The following is a 16,633-nucleotide window of genomic DNA, read 5'->3' as shown; positions in this document are numbered from 1 at the left end:
TTATTGATCCCCTTCTCTCCTGAGCACCTCCCTCTCCGATGCTGCCCCCCGCCCCCCGAATTCTGCATGAGTGGAGCGGAGATCCTAGTGCATTTAAAATTCACTGTAATTGTAAAAATGTATTATTTAAAAAAATATATATATAGATAAGAGCTTCATGTATTGGATCCCTCCTTTTTGAGGGACACGGAAACAGGCGCAGTTCATCAGAGTCCCTCCCATTCAGCCCTTCTGAAGTGTCCTTTGCACTGGCACATGCCAGGCTGATCTTCCTTGGTGTGAGAGTTAAAAACCAGGTAACTGCACCTCGTGTCACGTGGCACAATATAGTGTAAATTTAATCATTTTTGTTACTCAGACGAATAATGCCATGTAAGGCTCACTTGAACTGAAGACTTATTAAACACTCAGTGGTATCGGCTTTGGCTGGAACAGATATATATATGTCACATATATGTTGTTAGGTCTTCTTTTACATTGTAAGTATAAGTAATGTTCATTACACCATTCTAATACCCTTATTCTCATAGAATAATTATAATTATGCATTTTGTTAAATTTTATTTTCCACAGCACTTTTGGGTACATGGAAATTGGTTAAAATTTGAATGAGCGATGTGATGATGCAATTGAAGAATGACTGGAATCGCAGATATTCACTGTAAATGAATTTAAGTGTGAACATGCAATTGTGATTAGGACCTGTCAATTCTCATTCTATTTATATGAAATGTTCATTTATGATTTAATATGAAAATAGTTCAAAAGGGGAAAAGTATTTTGTTATGAGAAAATAAATTGTAATATCTTATTTTGGGGAATTGTAGTTAAGGTAACGTACTTCCGTTTTCTGTTACATTGTTTGCATGAAGCTTGAACCTGCACACGAGATGACAGTAGTCATCATATCCAGGATATAGGCACAAGCCTATTTACAGCAAAAATTTAAGGAATGCAGACAATAAATGCCTTGTAATTGACTGTCTGACAATCATTTTTCAATTACTTAGCAAACTATATGCAGAAAGTACATATCATAGGGATAGATGGTTAATTACCAAAATAAAAATAAATGTATTATCGTTGAAAGTGTTAATGTTAGACATTATTATTTAATACCAATACTATGCTGTTTCTTTTTACAGTCCTAACTAGTTTGTCTACCTTACTATAGACTAATTTAAAGATATTCATGATGAATTCAATCTGATCTGACAGTATATTTTTTAAAATGTTTATATCGGATGATGTTTATAATATTTTTTCCATAGGAGAACTGTAAGCAACCATTTTGGAGATGGCATTCGTCACATCAGAGGAAGCAGGTGGGACGCAGAATAAATCACTCAGGGGAAGTTCCCAATTAGTGGAAGCCTGCCATTTTTGGGCCGGTGCGGTGTGTGAATTTAGATGCGACTTTGACGTTCCCAGTTATTCGATATTTCGCCAGCAGATGCCACTGTTGACTGCATAAGTGTTCTCACGTTATTTGTTTCATTTGCACAAATTTCTGTAGCTTATATCGTGGGGTACCCAGAAATAAGCGCTGTTCAGTAATAAATAAATAAATTGTTTACGTACTTTTCTATATTCATAAGCTTCTATTGAAAATTATTGATGTAATGCTAACACAGGGTAATACATCCTGTTTCATCTCCACTAAATAGATTTTCACATTCATATAGTATTGTTCTGTCGTAGACACTATATGGGACTTGTATCCATGTAATAAATCGTGTATGTATGCAAACACTCGGATAATGCTTAGATATTGTGAGGTATATACAGACGATGCCAATGCTACTGATGAGATTAACTCATGCGAGAGAAGTATTTAGTAGGCTAGTTGTGCGAAAACGCGTCACCTCAGTTACCGCATAGGCTACCGTACATCTCATAGACACAGATGTCAAAAACGTCCGGTTGGTATAATTTCGCCGGGGCACCGTAGGCATTTCACCAGAGGGCAGTGTTTGACTATAGTTTAAAAAAGGACAGCGCTGCACAATTAAAAATAAAATCAGCTTAATGTAATGATGTAGCACAGCAGGCGCCATGTTACAACAATAGCTCTCTGACATGCCATTATCGCGATCTGTTATTAAAAATCTGCTGTCGTAAAAGTTTAATACGATAGAAGTAGGCCTAATAGTGCATTGACCATTAAAAATATGCATATTATGCGATCCGTTTTATACTGTTACATAATATGCAAACACAGGGAACACAACACACGTCTTCCTTGTTTTATGATATGTAAGGGACCACAAATCATAACATTTTAATTTCAGCACTATTTGAATTGTATTTCTATGACACCCCTTCTATTTAATACACCAACGAGTATTTTATAAACTGAAAACATTGGGAAATTCAGTTATTATGTCAAAGAGGGCAAAGGCATTGCACGTTCTCAGTGAGAACCAACTGACCACAATGCCGATGTGTTCTCTCTTTTGAGCATGGGCGTTCATACAAACTGAGTTCAAAGTATGATTTTCCCCGTAAAGGTTAGAAAACTCCATTACGTAATGTGGCAACCCTTGTTAACTGCGCGCGGCAGTCGTATACAAGGACAGGCTAAGTCTGCGACTGCACAATCTGTGAATACCTGTAGCCCTGTATTTTTTAGGCGCATTCCTGTTTACGAATAAAAACGGCATATAAATCACAGCTGCTTCAAAAATAGATTGCGGACTGCGCATGACGAAGACCTGTATGGTATTTCTCATACTTTGAAAAATAATCTGTCTCCCCACGCGGGGTTGTTTATATCCAGTTCCCACACTAATAATGTTAAATTAATCCTAACCGCGTTCACGGGCGAACCGCACTCCACGGGTCACACGGGAAAGTGAAGACCATAGACCCACGTCTTATTTCTCGCACTTTAATAAATACCCTTTTATGGAAAGCGTGACGTGACGGAGGAGTGACTTTGAAACGGAGAGAAGGTGGAGCGATTTGGACCTGGCGAGGGGGTTCGTATTGTCCTGACAGGCACGCGATAGGCTCTCTGTCTGATCAGTGTAAACTCGGCATGACATCTGCCAGTGGACCGCAGTTCGGGAGCTATGTAACACCGACGACAATAGAAAAATCCTGAGCTAGATGAGACGGTTGGGTGGATCAAGTTCAGTGGGTGAAGGGCAACGACCGATATTTTTATTCTTCAGATTAGCGGTTTTTATTCTGTAGGCTGCTGGGATGATTCAGCTACGACTGTCGTTCGCCATTTCGCCTTCCATATGCACTGTATTTTGCCTTTAAGTTTAGGCTGTTTTAGCTTTTAGTTCTCTGTTGATACTTCTCGAGGAGACGCAGCAGCAAGGGGACTCTACGACTGGTAGTCTATCCTACATCGCCTAAGGACCCGTTCATTCGTTTATGAACTGAAACTGAATACGAACACCAAACATGTTCGAAACAAAAGGAATTCTGTTCGTTGTCCTTGACATAGTCTGCCTTGTACTAGGTATGTATCTACGCTCATGCCATGGTAAATTTAGACACACGATAATTATTTACTTGGTTATTAATGTGCGGCTTCTGTATAATCATTGGTAGCCTATCATTGTGTCAGAATATGAACTTTCCTGTATGATGAGTGCAAATGACCATTGATTTCATTCAAGAGCATCTAACGTGATCGTGTATTGTTTTGATGGCAAAGATTAAAATGGTAAAGCCAACAGTCTTCATGAGAAAACTATACTAACATATATTCTGTATTTATGGGGCCTTCTAGATTCCAATTAATTTAGTTAATATTGGCGACATTCGTCGTAGCTCCTTAAACGCCTAACGCTTGCGGTTACAATAAGGTATTCGTCGTTTATTAAAGTTAATGCCAGTTACATTAATTTGGTTTAGGTTTTTGCAACACGTTCTGAAAAAGAAAATCACAAATACTAACTGGGTAGCCTAGTACATCAGGGTACGTATCGCTACTGTAGGCTGTAGATAAGTGTACGCGCCCGTAGCCTACGTCAAGCGTGCGCGTGGGATTATCCTCCCCGGTTTCAACATTGTAATTAGATCAAGGATGTTGTTTTCCTTCAATGGGTGTCCTGATCTAAATTAGTCAAGCGTTATGCAGTTGTCATTCACAGTGGTGCTTTGCCCTTGATGTACATGAATAACGACCTGAACTATTTAACCTAATCAAGATTTCAGCAAGCGTATTTTATTTGTTCAGCAGTGAAATCCGGAAACAGTTGGGAACATGAGATTAAGTCTATACGTATTGCTAACGTATTCTTTCATGTCTTGAAAAATTATATTCCTTTTGTCGTGATAAATGCAGCCATTCGGTAAATTATGGAGAAGCTGCAAATGTGCATGCAGGGGTCAATATTCAGTTGTACTTGCAAGTGTCTGTTTTTTTTGGCTGGACCGCAACAGCGGGGCCAGCCCTACAAACGCGAATGTCTGTGACTGACTGACTGAGTGAGTGAGTGATGAAGTTACACCATTGGTCGGCCGGATCACGTGTGTTATGTCTCGCCATATACTAGGTTTTAACCTGGTCTTGTTTTTCTTAAATAATTTTTTATTTTGGTTAGATGTCGTGATGATATGAATTGTAAAGCACTAGTCATTTCTGTAGGTTTTCATTGGGATGAATTTGTTCACCCTCAGCATAGCAAAGTCCAGAGTCCCTCTCTGATGAGAGGTTAAAGTTGAGGGTGGACGTGTGTGGGGATTTTTATGCTCCTGTTAAGTGCTGATTACAGTATATCAGTACTGATCTTTTACACTTAACTGAAGTATGTAAATGACCGGGATGATTTATGCCACAGTGATTTCAAATGTGATCAGCTGCAGATTGTGTAATAAGAAAGTATCCAATTGTCTGATGCAGTTAGGAGTTGACTGTCAAGCTGGTTTAGCCAAGCTGAGGAAATTTCAAAGCATTGTAAGATCACATATACAACACTGCATGACTCAGTTTTATCTACAAACTGAAGAATATCTCTCTAAAAGATCCTATTTGAGATAAAGATACTTAATGATACTCAAATGCCACTCAATTTGGCCTGTGCTGTACAGTGGATAACCAGTTATTCTGGGTTATTACCTGTCCGGTTCTGCATCACCTTGAGATAAAATAAAACATTGACACTGCTGTTTTGTTTTACGAGAAGCCTTTTCTGTGAACAGTCCGGCTGCCTCCCCAGTTCCACACAAGATGCATTGTTGCATTGTTTCCTGCAGGATGCAGGGAATGCTGAGAACTGCAATGCACAAGCAGTCATCAGCATTTAGTAGAAAGCCTGTGTCTGATAATTGGCTGAGAATGGGATCCTCCATCATGGAAAAAAAAAATGTGATGCATGTGGCTAAATAAAAACGGGAGATAGCTGCTTATGTTGTCCAACTGAAAATGGTGTAATTCGTTTATGTTTAAATGCACAGAATGGCATTATAAGGTCTCGTGTGAATTGCGTCTGAATGCGATAAATTGAGCTATTTTCTGAGGAACAATGCAGTTGGCTTTTTTTTTTTGCAATTCTTTAGGTATCCAAGCGAAATCTGTGTGTACCCACATTCCACATAATCAGCTGCTGATTATTTTTCTTGCTGAATTGCAGTTTAGAATAAGAGTCTGCACTGGAGTCTCTTGTCTATGTTAGGTGTACATCCCATCCACTAATGGTGACATGTGGTCCCATGAGATACATTGTTGAATGTTTCATTAAGTAGCGAGGCCTCAGTTGAACATGTATAGTGATTCTTCATTGTGGAGTGTTTCAGTCAGTGACGCAAAACCCATATTTTACCAGAACATTCTTCCTTTCAGAAATTAGGATTGAGTGTAATGCATCCTAGCTTTCACATATCATAGCATAATGACGAGAACAGGCCATTCAGCTCAATAATGCTCGCCATTTTCCTGACTAAATCAGTGCTCTGATTACCTACAGACTAGATAGTATCTAACACCATATCAAGGCTGGTCTTGAAAGTCCCCAGAGTTTTTTCCTCTGCTATGTGACCTGGCAGGCTATTCCACACATTGACTACTGCATTAAAAAATTCCTGCTAATGTCTGTACGGAATTTACCTTTTGGTAATTTCCAATTTATGTCCCCTTGTTCTACTAAGCAGCAACTATGGCTTGAGAAAGGGATGCAATAAGATATAATTCAATTATTATTGGTAGTATAGATATTATGTTAGATTTACTCAAAACTATAAGACGTGCATTGGAGAGAATAATGCAGAGAGACTGAACAAATACATAGAATAATATTTGATATTGCCATGATGGACAGATAGCTGTTGTCTCATACTATTTGCTTTGTCATTGAAGAATCATATCAGAGATTGTAATATGGATCCTATGTGGTCATACCACACAAGATGGCACGTGCCCACCCGGGACACTAAATTCACCTGAGAGTGGTTGTGTGCTCCTCACTGGCATTGCCTCAGTTTAACAACCAGGAGGTCCTTGAACTGCTGTAGCAACCAAAATGCTTTTTGGTTGCGTTGCTTCTTGTTGCTCTGAGACGCATCACCATTGTTAGACAAGCACAGGAAGTACGAGAGCGAAAAGGTCTGCCCATGTACTGTATAAAGCAGGAACAACGATTATAGATGTTCGTTAAAGGAGGATCACATTGATTTCCATTCCACTGTTTTGTTTTTTTTATAGTCTTCATTCCATTATCGTGATTTGTGTGTACGCAGCCACACCCTTTTAGCCACAACATGATTTATTCCTTCAGCCTAATCCTTCCCCTCACTAATCGCCGCCCTACCAAAACAAGCTGTCCGTCAGCATCATCACCGACCGACCGACGCAGTTCTGCTTAAAAAATCACGTATGGTGCACACAATGCAAGGGCCACGCCTGTCATGCGTGAGATTTTTGCAGACGGGCTTCACTGTGGGAGTCGTGTCATCTGGTGGAAGATAGCGTTGGTTTAACAGCGAAGGTGGGTTTGTTAGAGACCACCGCCGTGGTGCATTTCCAAAGAATCAAAGTGCACGGTAAACGGTGTGTATGCTACGTACGTACAATGCCAGAAGGAATACGTTTTCTCTGAGGGAGCTATGTTTATGAGGGTGGCAGCGTTTACCTTTAAAGGTGCAGCGTTCGTTATTGTGGGACAGTGCCAGTACTCACTGTGTGTGATCCAGAAATCGCTGTTGTAGGCGGCTACAGTAAAATGTTTCATTTGTTTATTGTAAGGTATGGCCACCAGCGAAAGCAGATGGTAGGCTTCACATCTTTCATCAGTCTGTGCACATTGTGGAAGCTAAGCATGATATGGCTGTTATTTTTGTAATGGGGAGAAGTTTGTCAACGCTGGCACTGACATAATCTGCCACTGTGCTTCAAAAGCCAAACTCATCTTATTACATAATATCACTCCTGATATCACTCCTGATGTGGACTTTCCAGTGTGCTCATCTGATCCTGCTTTGTATGCCCCTTTTCACTCTGTCACTTCCTGTCCTGTGTCCCGAACAGAGAAGATGCGTGAAATGTCAGTTGAGTGTTTTTATCTATTTATTTATTTATAGAGATGGGATCACATGCATGCATGGGACTGCTCTACATTTGACTTTTTTTATCTGCCAGTGTTTACATTTTGAAGAAGTGGAAGAGGAAAGGAAAAAAAAGTTTCTAACAACGCGGTCACTGTACGCGCTGAAAGGTAGCGATGAGTAAATGTCTTCATTTAGAACAGCAGATGTGTGTCTTTGCAGCGAAGATCAGATCGGCAGCATGCTAAATAAGCCTAATGTTTTAACAGGGCATGTTTGTGCTTTTATTATTCTCTTAGATTTAATTTCTTGAGAAAAGCATACGCAATCAAGCCTATATTGTACAGCTTATCTGTTTAACTAGATTGCACTATGATTGTTTGTATGTGTTCAAATACAGATACTGCAGTGACCTTTTGTTTATAAAAAGAAATGGTTTTATACTTTGCAAATACATTTTCACTCACAGTAATTGTTCTTTAGCAGTTCAGTGTATGAACATTTGTAAGTGAATGCAGTCCCCTCTTTGTTGAAAGTCCCTTTTGTGGTTGAGATACTGTATTTGAATACGCCCATGCTTTTCTTTGCAGTACCATCAAATAAGCAAATCAAGAAAAACCTTGCAGTTTGGTTTTAGTTAGAGCACCTTTGGCCATAAATGTCAGTTTGCATTTAAACTTGAATACGTCTCCTTGTTTGCAGTTCAGTTCCGTTTGTGCTTGACATCTAAGCTAAATATCTGTTCAGCCTTGGGTATCATTCAAGAACATACCGAAAGGCAGAATTTCATAGATGTTTATAACTTATAATTAAAATTAATTATTATGTAGGTATTCGTCGAACCATAGATGGTGAACAGTTAGTGTTCAGTGGTTTAATGTAAAATGTAGATTGGAAAAAAAAATGGAAATGCATATTCTTCATTCCTGTTTCACAAGTTAAAATGTAAATGTTTGAAAAGTGACAGCACACACCATGAAGCAAAAAAACTTCTGTGGCTCAAGGTGAAAAAACAGTTCATATGAACTGTTCATATTCATACGTTTAAATATGTATTGCTGTGAGAAACAGTCCTGGGAACTCCTCAGAATACAATGCCAGTCACTACCATTGTCCATTTTGAGTTATTTTCTGGTGGACTTAATCTTAAGCACATACTACAGAGAGAGAAATACGAGTCCACTTCCTTTGAAATCTGAGCTAAGGCATTAATCACTATTTGACAGCCAAACTCACCTCTTTAGTGAAGACTATGGGATGCTATGGGAAAATGTCCACCCACAAAGCCTACATTTACTAGATGTAATTGCCGTATGATTTGCTGTGCAAAATATATATGGAACCAAAGCATGAGTAATAATAGCTTTGTTGCAGATCTCCTGAAAAGACTGACTTTGTTCTATTTACATGTGTGCGATGGAGTGAGCTTTTTAATTTTGTTTCCAGTTACATACCAAGACTTACAAAGCGCTACTAGCCTTAAAGAGAATTCCTTGGGCATAGAAAATGTGCTTCCAACATCATGCATGCTGTTGCCATCACGTTTAAAAATCTGTCTTAAAACCTCCAGCTTCATGACTTGACTTCTTAGCATCCTGTTAAATATGACATGGAGGTATTCCTGAAAATGCTTCCTGTTGATAACTTTGCAGTGTTCTTATAGGATCTAAGATTCTGTTCATGTACCTTGGTTGCAACGTCATCCCAATGTTCTCAGATGGTTTGTGATGGCCACCCTGTAACTCCCAGTTTCCTCCTCTTCGAACCATGCCAACAAGCTGTGGGCACAGCAGCAAACAACATGATCTTGTTACATTACATTACATTACAGGCATTTAGCAGACGCCAGAGCGACTTACATAGCATTTTACATTGTATCCATTTATACTGAAGCAATTTCGGTTAAGTACCTTGCTCAAGGGTACAACGGCAGTGTCCTACCCAGGAATCGAACCTGCGACCTTTCGGTTACAAGTCTAGTTCCTTACCCACTGTGCTACACTCCGCCCTGTTACATCACATCTCTGAAATGTGCATGACCCAGTATAGGTCTGCACTGCAGCAACCTACATACAAAACAGCTGGGGGTAAAAAAGTATTACACTGCAATAAAACCCATGTCATTTCTTGTAAGAATATCCACAGACATAGAAATGCAAATAAGTACTGGCACACTATTTGTACCATCCCTGCCATTTCTTTGTACCAACTTTACTATCTTTTCCTTTCTCTCTGCTTTGTTTAATTAATGTACATATTCAAGAACGACAGAATTGTTCAAATAATCACACTTACCTAACTTTACGTTGCACAAGCAGCAAATGCTTTGTGTCCCAACTGACAGAATATTTGAGTAATAAACTTCAGGATGGTCTGGGAATCTAGTACTACTTTAAGATATTTTTTATTTAATTACATTATTTGCATGGCACACAGCCAGCAATGCTTTCAGTCTGGTCATTAATATGCTGGCTGTATGCCTTTCTATAGCTGGTTTTGGCCATTGACCTTGCTGGCAGGGCACTAATGCAGTGTAATTTGAATTTATAACCCTTAAATCCACAGCGTTGTCATTTAACTCGTACGTCTTTGTCGGTCTATTGGTGATCTACAAAGAGCAACAATAAAGTGACTGTTGTTTGTTTGTGGTTACTTAACTTCAATAAATGATATGAGCTAGAGTAACGGGAGGAAGTGTTGTGTTCCTGTTTGTTCATTATACCTGTCTGTTTCAAAACTTAATTCATTCACTGGAAATGTCTCTTCTGTGGCCTCTTCTTCCCAAAAGCTCTGAAACTCTTTCTCCATGTTCTCTTTTGCTAGCTGGACTCCCATTCCTAATTCTCACACCACGGAACAGTCCGTACAAACGCGGATTCTTCTGTGACGATGACTCCATCAAATACCCCCATAAAGAAGACACCATATCCTATCAGTTACTGGGCGGGATCATGATTCCTTTTGTGTTGCTGTCTGTAAGTGATTTTCTCTTCTTCCCCTAATCTACCCACCTTCTTTGTCCCATGTCCGTTAACAATCTGTATATTTTGTCCTGCTGGACTCATGTAAACTGCGTTAGAGCTGAATCAGATGTGTTAGATTTGTTTTAACACAGAACGCTCTGATGTGTGTAAAAAAAATAAATAAAATAAAAATTTTAAAAGGAAGCAAAATTTGATCTAGTGTATTAAATTGAACACTCATGGACGAAATTGGCATGTTGTATGTAAACAGACACATGTGTAAATGCATGGGAAGTATTCTTTCATATCCTATAAACAGCACAAGGCATTTTAAAATATCCAGCATGACAAACTCCTGCCACACGAGCTGGAAACTGCGCTTTAAAAACTTGTGGCGCTGCTTTCTATTTTGGTATACACAAAGGTGGCCTAAAATAATCATAAATAATCAGGCAATTGCTTATGCTTATTTGCCATAATAATATGCATAGCGGTTTCAGGTGGATAAGCATTCATATAGCAATGGTAAATGAATCCGTGCCATTGACTTTGTGTGTCTTGTTTTGACAGCTGGTCTTGGGAGAGTGCCTTTCAGTGTATTTTAAGCGCATCACTTCGAAGTCCTCCATCAGGAATAACTACGTGGCCTGCGTCTACAAGGCCGTGGGCACGTTCGTGTTTGGCGCGGCCATGAACCAATCGCTGACCGACATCGCGAAGTTCACGATTGGCCGGCTGCGGCCGCACTTCCTGGACGCGTGCAAGCCCGTGTGGGACCAAATCGACTGCAAGTCGGGGGGCTACATCGAGAACTTCACCTGCACCGGGGACAGCGCCATGGTGACGGAGGCCAGGTCAGAGGCGCCGGACGGAATCCGAAAATCTTAATACTGCATACGACTCGTATTATAATTCACTCTCCGGAGCTGTCAAATAAGATGGCAGACATGTTAGGTTTAAAAATTGAACTGCCTTATTCAATTCTACCACACATCACCTTGGTCTTCGCCCTTTCAATATAAAATACCTCATAACTGAATATTGGAAAGGGCCATAGTTCATTAAATCGTCTTAGTTTCTCCTACGCGCACCATTATTACACAGTTGCGCAAGTTGCTCTGGATAGGAGCGTCTGCTAAATGCTTGCAATGTTAATATTAGAGCACTTAGTATAAAGTGCTAGATTCCGCGGGGTAATTCCCATTACCGTCCTACTTCCTGTGCAATTAATTCTGGAACATGCCCATCGAAGCGCCTCTCGCCAAGCCGAATCTCCGGGACGTTTGGGGCAGCGCGTGTCCGTGTTATTTTAGAGAACAAAGGGTGTGAAAACACCCGTCTGAAATGGCAGGGTGCGCGTGTTTGTGCAGTGCCCGTCCACAATGAGAGAGCAGAATGATCTCACCTTTCCTTTGTGCTCCCTCCCGCAGGCTGTCCTTCTACTCAGGCCACTCCTCCTTCTCCATGTACTGCATGGTGTTCCTCACGGTGAGTATGCGCCCAATCCACGTCTGAATCACTTTTAATCCTCCACCCCACACACACCACACCACACCCCACCCCACCCATTACATTACAGAGATTTAGCAGATGCTCTATCCAAAATGTTGTTTTTTTAAAAAACATTGCATCCATTTATACAGCTGGATATATACTGAAGTGATGCAGGTTAGGTACCTTGCTCAAGGGTACAAGGGCAGTGTCTCTTCCCAGGAACAGAACCTGTGACTTTTAGGGTACAAGACCAGTTCCTTACCCAATATACTACACTGCCGCCCACCCCACCCCCACCGGCCCACTAGAAATGGATCGAAATGTATTTTTTATATTTTTCACTTGGAAGTATAATGGTGCCCATTTGAGAATGTACTTGTGGGACCAAAGAAAAATGACACTAGTGTGAGATACAGAACCGCACAGGCACTGCTATACACGTCCTCGCTCACACTCAGCATTCACCTTTTACAATAACGTGTGAAATCATTGAGAGGACTGCAGTCCTGTACATAAGGAAGTTACCGGCTGGATCCGTCGCAACTTTTTAAAAATAAAAAAAATGTTTATGTAAAGCTCATGCCACATTCATCTCTGAAAATCTGTATGCCAAGTTGTATTGTTCCTGACAAGCAAGGAGAAAACAAGTTCCCCTTTTCACGGACTAGACTTTCTAGTCAGTCAACAATCACAACAGTAAAACAATTCGTTTTTCGTTTGGCAGTACGTCTGCGGTGGGTTAGATTACCTCAGAAGCAGCAGGGGGGTTGACTTTTGAAGTCCAGCAGGAGCGGAGGTGCGGTAGAGAAGCTTTTCTTCTTCACCGCTCGGACATTTTACAAAACACAAACAAACAATTCCCTCATTCTGTCCTCCCCGTTTGAAGCCCAGAACAAATATTTAAAGCGGCCTGCGTGGTGTTTTCTTTAATTAAAATTACGACCGGGCCCAAACGGGCCCAGCCAGTTTAATCCGGGCGCTCTGTTGCCGAGGCGACGTCAGAAGCGATGCCGCGGTCTTCTCGCCGCCGAGTACTCCTTGCGAAGGCGTTCGTCCGCGGCGTCGCGGCGCGCAGTTCGGCGCGGACCTCGCCGTAACGATCGGGCCTGCGTTTCTACAGGCGCGAAAAAACCCTGTACCGGCGGCACTCCGCGACATTTACACTCCAACAAAACACGCCGTTCTCTGAGCGCAGTGACGCTATTTAGCATTGCTGTGCCTTTTGTGTACTTACAGTGGTTTCTCCCCAACACTGCTTTCATTGGGCTGTTCTTACTGGGGTGTTCTTACTGTAAAGAGCAAGGTTAAACTACCTCTTCACATTCAAGCCCCCAAAAACTACAGGGATTTTAAGCATTGTACAGCCAATATTTTGACCTCAACATGGTATACATTTTTACAGGGAGCCTCAGCAAATGACTAGTGCGTTTGTGTGTGCTCGTTAGGGCACCGATGACAGGAAGTATGGTGTGGATGATAATTTATAACATGACAGTGCATAATAATCCTACTCGTTTTTTTTTTGGGCAGAAAATAACCTCCATTTATTTTGGATGGGAGTGGTTATTCTACATCAGTGGTAACTAACCCTGTTCCTGGTGGTCCTGTGGGTTTTCACTCTAACCCTAACAAAGCACACCTCATTCAACAGCGAGAGATCTCTGTTGTGCTAATTAAGTCAGATGGGCCAAATTAAGGCAGAAATAAAAACCTGCAGGACAGAAGATCTCCAGGAACAGGGTTGGTTACCGCTGTTCTACATGGTTCCACAAGGCATCTTTAAGCTGCTTTTTCTACTGACTAAACTTCAGCTTAGGTCAACCTACCTTAGGCAGGTTGTCCTCAGTTGTGCTGCAAACCTATTGCATCACAGTAGAAAGGCTATTACATCACAGTAGAAGAGCACACAGCTGAGGCTGATTAGTGGGGAGCCCAGACTTGGGAAAGTACTCAGCTCAGACACATGAGTCACCCACCTTAAGCATCCCAAACTCTGTCTGATGTTGCTCTGAGACTGAAATAAAACCTGGAGGATACAGCTTCAGACAGAACCAAAATGTTTTAATTGCAGGGCCTACATGAGCTAATGATTATTCCAGATAACAACCAACACCACGCTGCCACTTGTTTTCACATGCAGAGGAATGCTATGGGCACGGAGGGAAATTTGGCATTAAGGCGTGGCTAGGCTACAAAGTGCGTGTGGAGTTCGCTTTTTAAATAAACGCAAGAATGTGCGCAAACTGGTTGTTTTTTCCAAGCTCCTTTAACGCTTGTATGGCGTGATCATCAGCATCATCACGCCATAGTCACAGGATGTGTGATGCCATCGTCGTTTACACACCCATCAGTCAGAGGTTGCCTGCTGCCAGCTTTGTTGAGCCAGCTTCGTGAAGGAGAGCCAACACAAGGCTTTAAAACTAGCAGCAAAATGGCAACAGGAAACAACTTATCGCTTACAAAATTTTTTTTTTTTTTACTTCTGATGAGCATTAATTATTCTGCAACCAGACGAGAAATCACAACGTGCAACCATCGAGGGAATTTTGCCGATGTGTAAGCAGCATGCCCTGTAATTAGTGATTCCCTGTAATTCACGTTCAAACTTGTCGAGGCAAACTGTGAAGCTGCATAAAAATAAAGCTTTGATCCTCCGTACGAGGAAAAAGAAACTGGAAACCTAACTGACAAAAGGAAGCTGCTGCTTCTCCTTCTGTAACTGACGTTTCACAAAATGAACCAAACGTGTCCAAGTCTTAAAAGTCTGGATTAGTAACTGATACTCTATATAAATGTTGCCTTTAAACACCGATGTCAGCTGTTTAATGTCTTTTTCCATGCCAGCTGTACTACCAGACCAGGCTCAAGACGGAATGGGCCCGGCTGCTCCTGCCCACCATCCAGTTCTTCCTGATTTCGGCCGCGCTCTATGTGGGCCTGTCCCGCATCTCCGACTACATGCACCACTGGAGCGACGTCCTCGTGGGCCTCATACAGGGCGCCATCATCGCCATTCTGATTGTGAGTAGGGCCTACGGGCTCGTACACTGACATGGTTTCACTATTCACTTTTCTCCCCGTCGCTCAGCTGATTTATGAACATACAGGGAGCCATCATAGCCATTCTGATTGTGAGTGGGGCCTATGGGCTCGTACACTGACATGGTTTCACTATTCACTTTTTTACCATCGCTCAACTGATTTATGAACACCTGCTTCTTTATGATGACAATGGCGGCCACAGAATCAAACTGTTAAATTTATACATTGTGTGTGTGTGTGTCTATGCGTCTATACACAAACTTGTGGCTCAAGAATAGCTCATCTAAACTGCATTGAATTATACATTTTGCTTTAAACCTTCCATAATGTGCCATCAATTAACTAGAAAAGATCAAATGTGTTTTAAATGGTTTTTTTTTTTTTAACAATAAAGCCAATCTCACCTACAACATCACAGTCGCTGTGACGTATTTCGGTACGACACATTTTGAGAAGGATCGTTTTAAACTGCCTGACAGAGTCGCGCTCTTTTCTCGCTGCAGGTAACGTGTGTGACGGACTTCTTTAAAAAGCCTGTGGCGGCTCACAAAGAGGAGGAGGTGGACATGCCCCAGAGCTGCCTACAGGAGAGCCCCACCAACGGCAACCATTACGGGAGCACTCGCTAACGGCTAACCAGCGCCGGCGATCCGGGAACCAATCAGAGCATCGCGAGCCCCTGGGTGCACGAGCGAGTCTGAAGGAACCGAGAACATGTTACAGAACAAGTTCATTCAGTCTCGTTGTGAACACTGCCTTTTTTTTTTTTTTTTGGACCGCTGTATCTGCTACCAAAGTTCCTTCTGTCCTCTTCACAAACACCCGTATATTAGTGTAGCTATATGCCAATACATTCACACGAAAAAAAAGAAATGTTTGTTTTTATAAAAAGTAAACCAAAAATTATTTATGTTGAATTTTGTTTATTAAAATCCTTAAAATTATGTACAAAGCTAGCTTTCTGTGCTTTCCGAAGAAAGCATGCTTAATATGAACAAAAATAAAAAATAAAAAAAGTGTTGGACATCTAGTCTTGAGCACCTTGACAACGTCTCGCCATGTGCACGACAGAACCAAAAAAAAATTTTACAAATAAAGACTGGCAGCAAACACGATATCCCTCTTGATTTTCGTTATACCTGGGGAGAAAAATCACACGTTAGAATCTTTTCTTTTCAATTTTCACTTTAGATACTGCCTTTAGACATGCTTATTTGAGGGTTATTCTTTGGCAATGAATCGTTTAAAAGAGGCGTGAAGTCATTCTATGAGCAAAATCGGCCTATTAAAGGCGTCTGCCAAGTCCTTAGCTGCAGTGATAGTTTATCTCCAAACATGTACCGACCTGCTTTCAAGTGCCAATGGCAAGTACCTCCAAGTGTAACAGGAGTGCTGTGAGTTCTCTTTGACTCTACGGACGGGGGGGGTGGGGGGGTGGGACAGACGGTACCTTCGGCGAACTTGTTCTCCAGCTCGGTGTTGCCGATGGCCTTGGCTGCCTGGCACATCTGCCTCAGCAGCTCCTCCAGGCGCCTCATGCAGCGAATGATACTTCCTGTGGAGACAGGAAGTGGGGTGGGCAGGCTCAGCACGCGAGCGATAAAACCAGCTTCCCTCCCGCCCCCCCCTAACGT

At 41.5% G+C, this 16,633-nt stretch overlaps 2 protein-coding genes and 1 long non-coding RNA gene across 3 annotated transcripts in view; 2 read left to right on the top strand and 1 right to left on the bottom strand.

The window, feature by feature from the left end:
* Positions 1 to 51: 51 nt before the first annotated feature.
* Positions 52 to 1,590, top strand: LOC118206748. Its single transcript, XR_004761241.1, has 2 exons — positions 52 to 296; positions 1,272 to 1,590. It is a non-coding gene; the product is annotated as an uncharacterized LOC118206748 (long non-coding RNA).
* A 1,338-nt stretch (positions 1,591 to 2,928) lies between these two features.
* On the top strand, positions 2,929 to 16,109 carry LOC118206280 (phospholipid phosphatase 1-like). The gene is made up of 6 exons (XM_035378762.1): positions 2,929 to 3,475; positions 10,324 to 10,475; positions 11,034 to 11,317; positions 11,894 to 11,951; positions 14,802 to 14,978; positions 15,503 to 16,109. The coding sequence occupies exons 1-6, from the start codon at positions 3,418 to 3,420 to the stop codon at positions 15,626 to 15,628; spliced, it is 855 nt and encodes a 284-aa protein (XP_035234653.1). The 5' UTR covers positions 2,929 to 3,417; the 3' UTR covers positions 15,629 to 16,109.
* mtrex (Mtr4 exosome RNA helicase) overlaps positions 15,873 to 16,633 on the bottom strand; it is a 19,500-nt gene continuing 18,739 nt past the window's right edge. The window contains exons 26-27 of the mRNA XM_035378761.1: positions 16,450 to 16,554; positions 15,873 to 16,138 (exon numbers count right to left, since the gene is read on the bottom strand). Of these exons, the coding sequence (XP_035234652.1) occupies positions 16,086 to 16,138; positions 16,450 to 16,554 (158 nt within the window). The 3' untranslated portion in view covers positions 15,873 to 16,085. The remainder of the gene's footprint in view (positions 16,139 to 16,449; positions 16,555 to 16,633) is intronic.

Source organism: Anguilla anguilla, chromosome 10, assembly GCF_013347855.1.
Source record: "Anguilla anguilla isolate fAngAng1 chromosome 10, fAngAng1.pri, whole genome shotgun sequence".
NCBI classification, from domain to species: Eukaryota; Metazoa; Chordata; class Actinopteri; order Anguilliformes; family Anguillidae; genus Anguilla; species Anguilla anguilla.
This window is presented reverse-complemented; position numbering and strand designations above follow the sequence as displayed.

Coding starts and splice junctions, on each gene's coding strand:
- LOC118206280 (XM_035378762.1), top strand. CDS start 3,418: ATGTTCGAAACAAAAGGAATTCTGTTCGTTGTCCTTGACATAGTCTGC. Junction 3,476..10,323: donor CATAGTCTGCCTTGTACTAG/GTATGTATCTAC, acceptor CTCTTTTGCTAG/CTGGACTCCCATTCCTAATT. Junction 11,318..11,893: donor GCCATGGTGACGGAGGCCAG/GTCAGAGGCGCC, acceptor TCCCTCCCGCAG/GCTGTCCTTCTACTCAGGCC.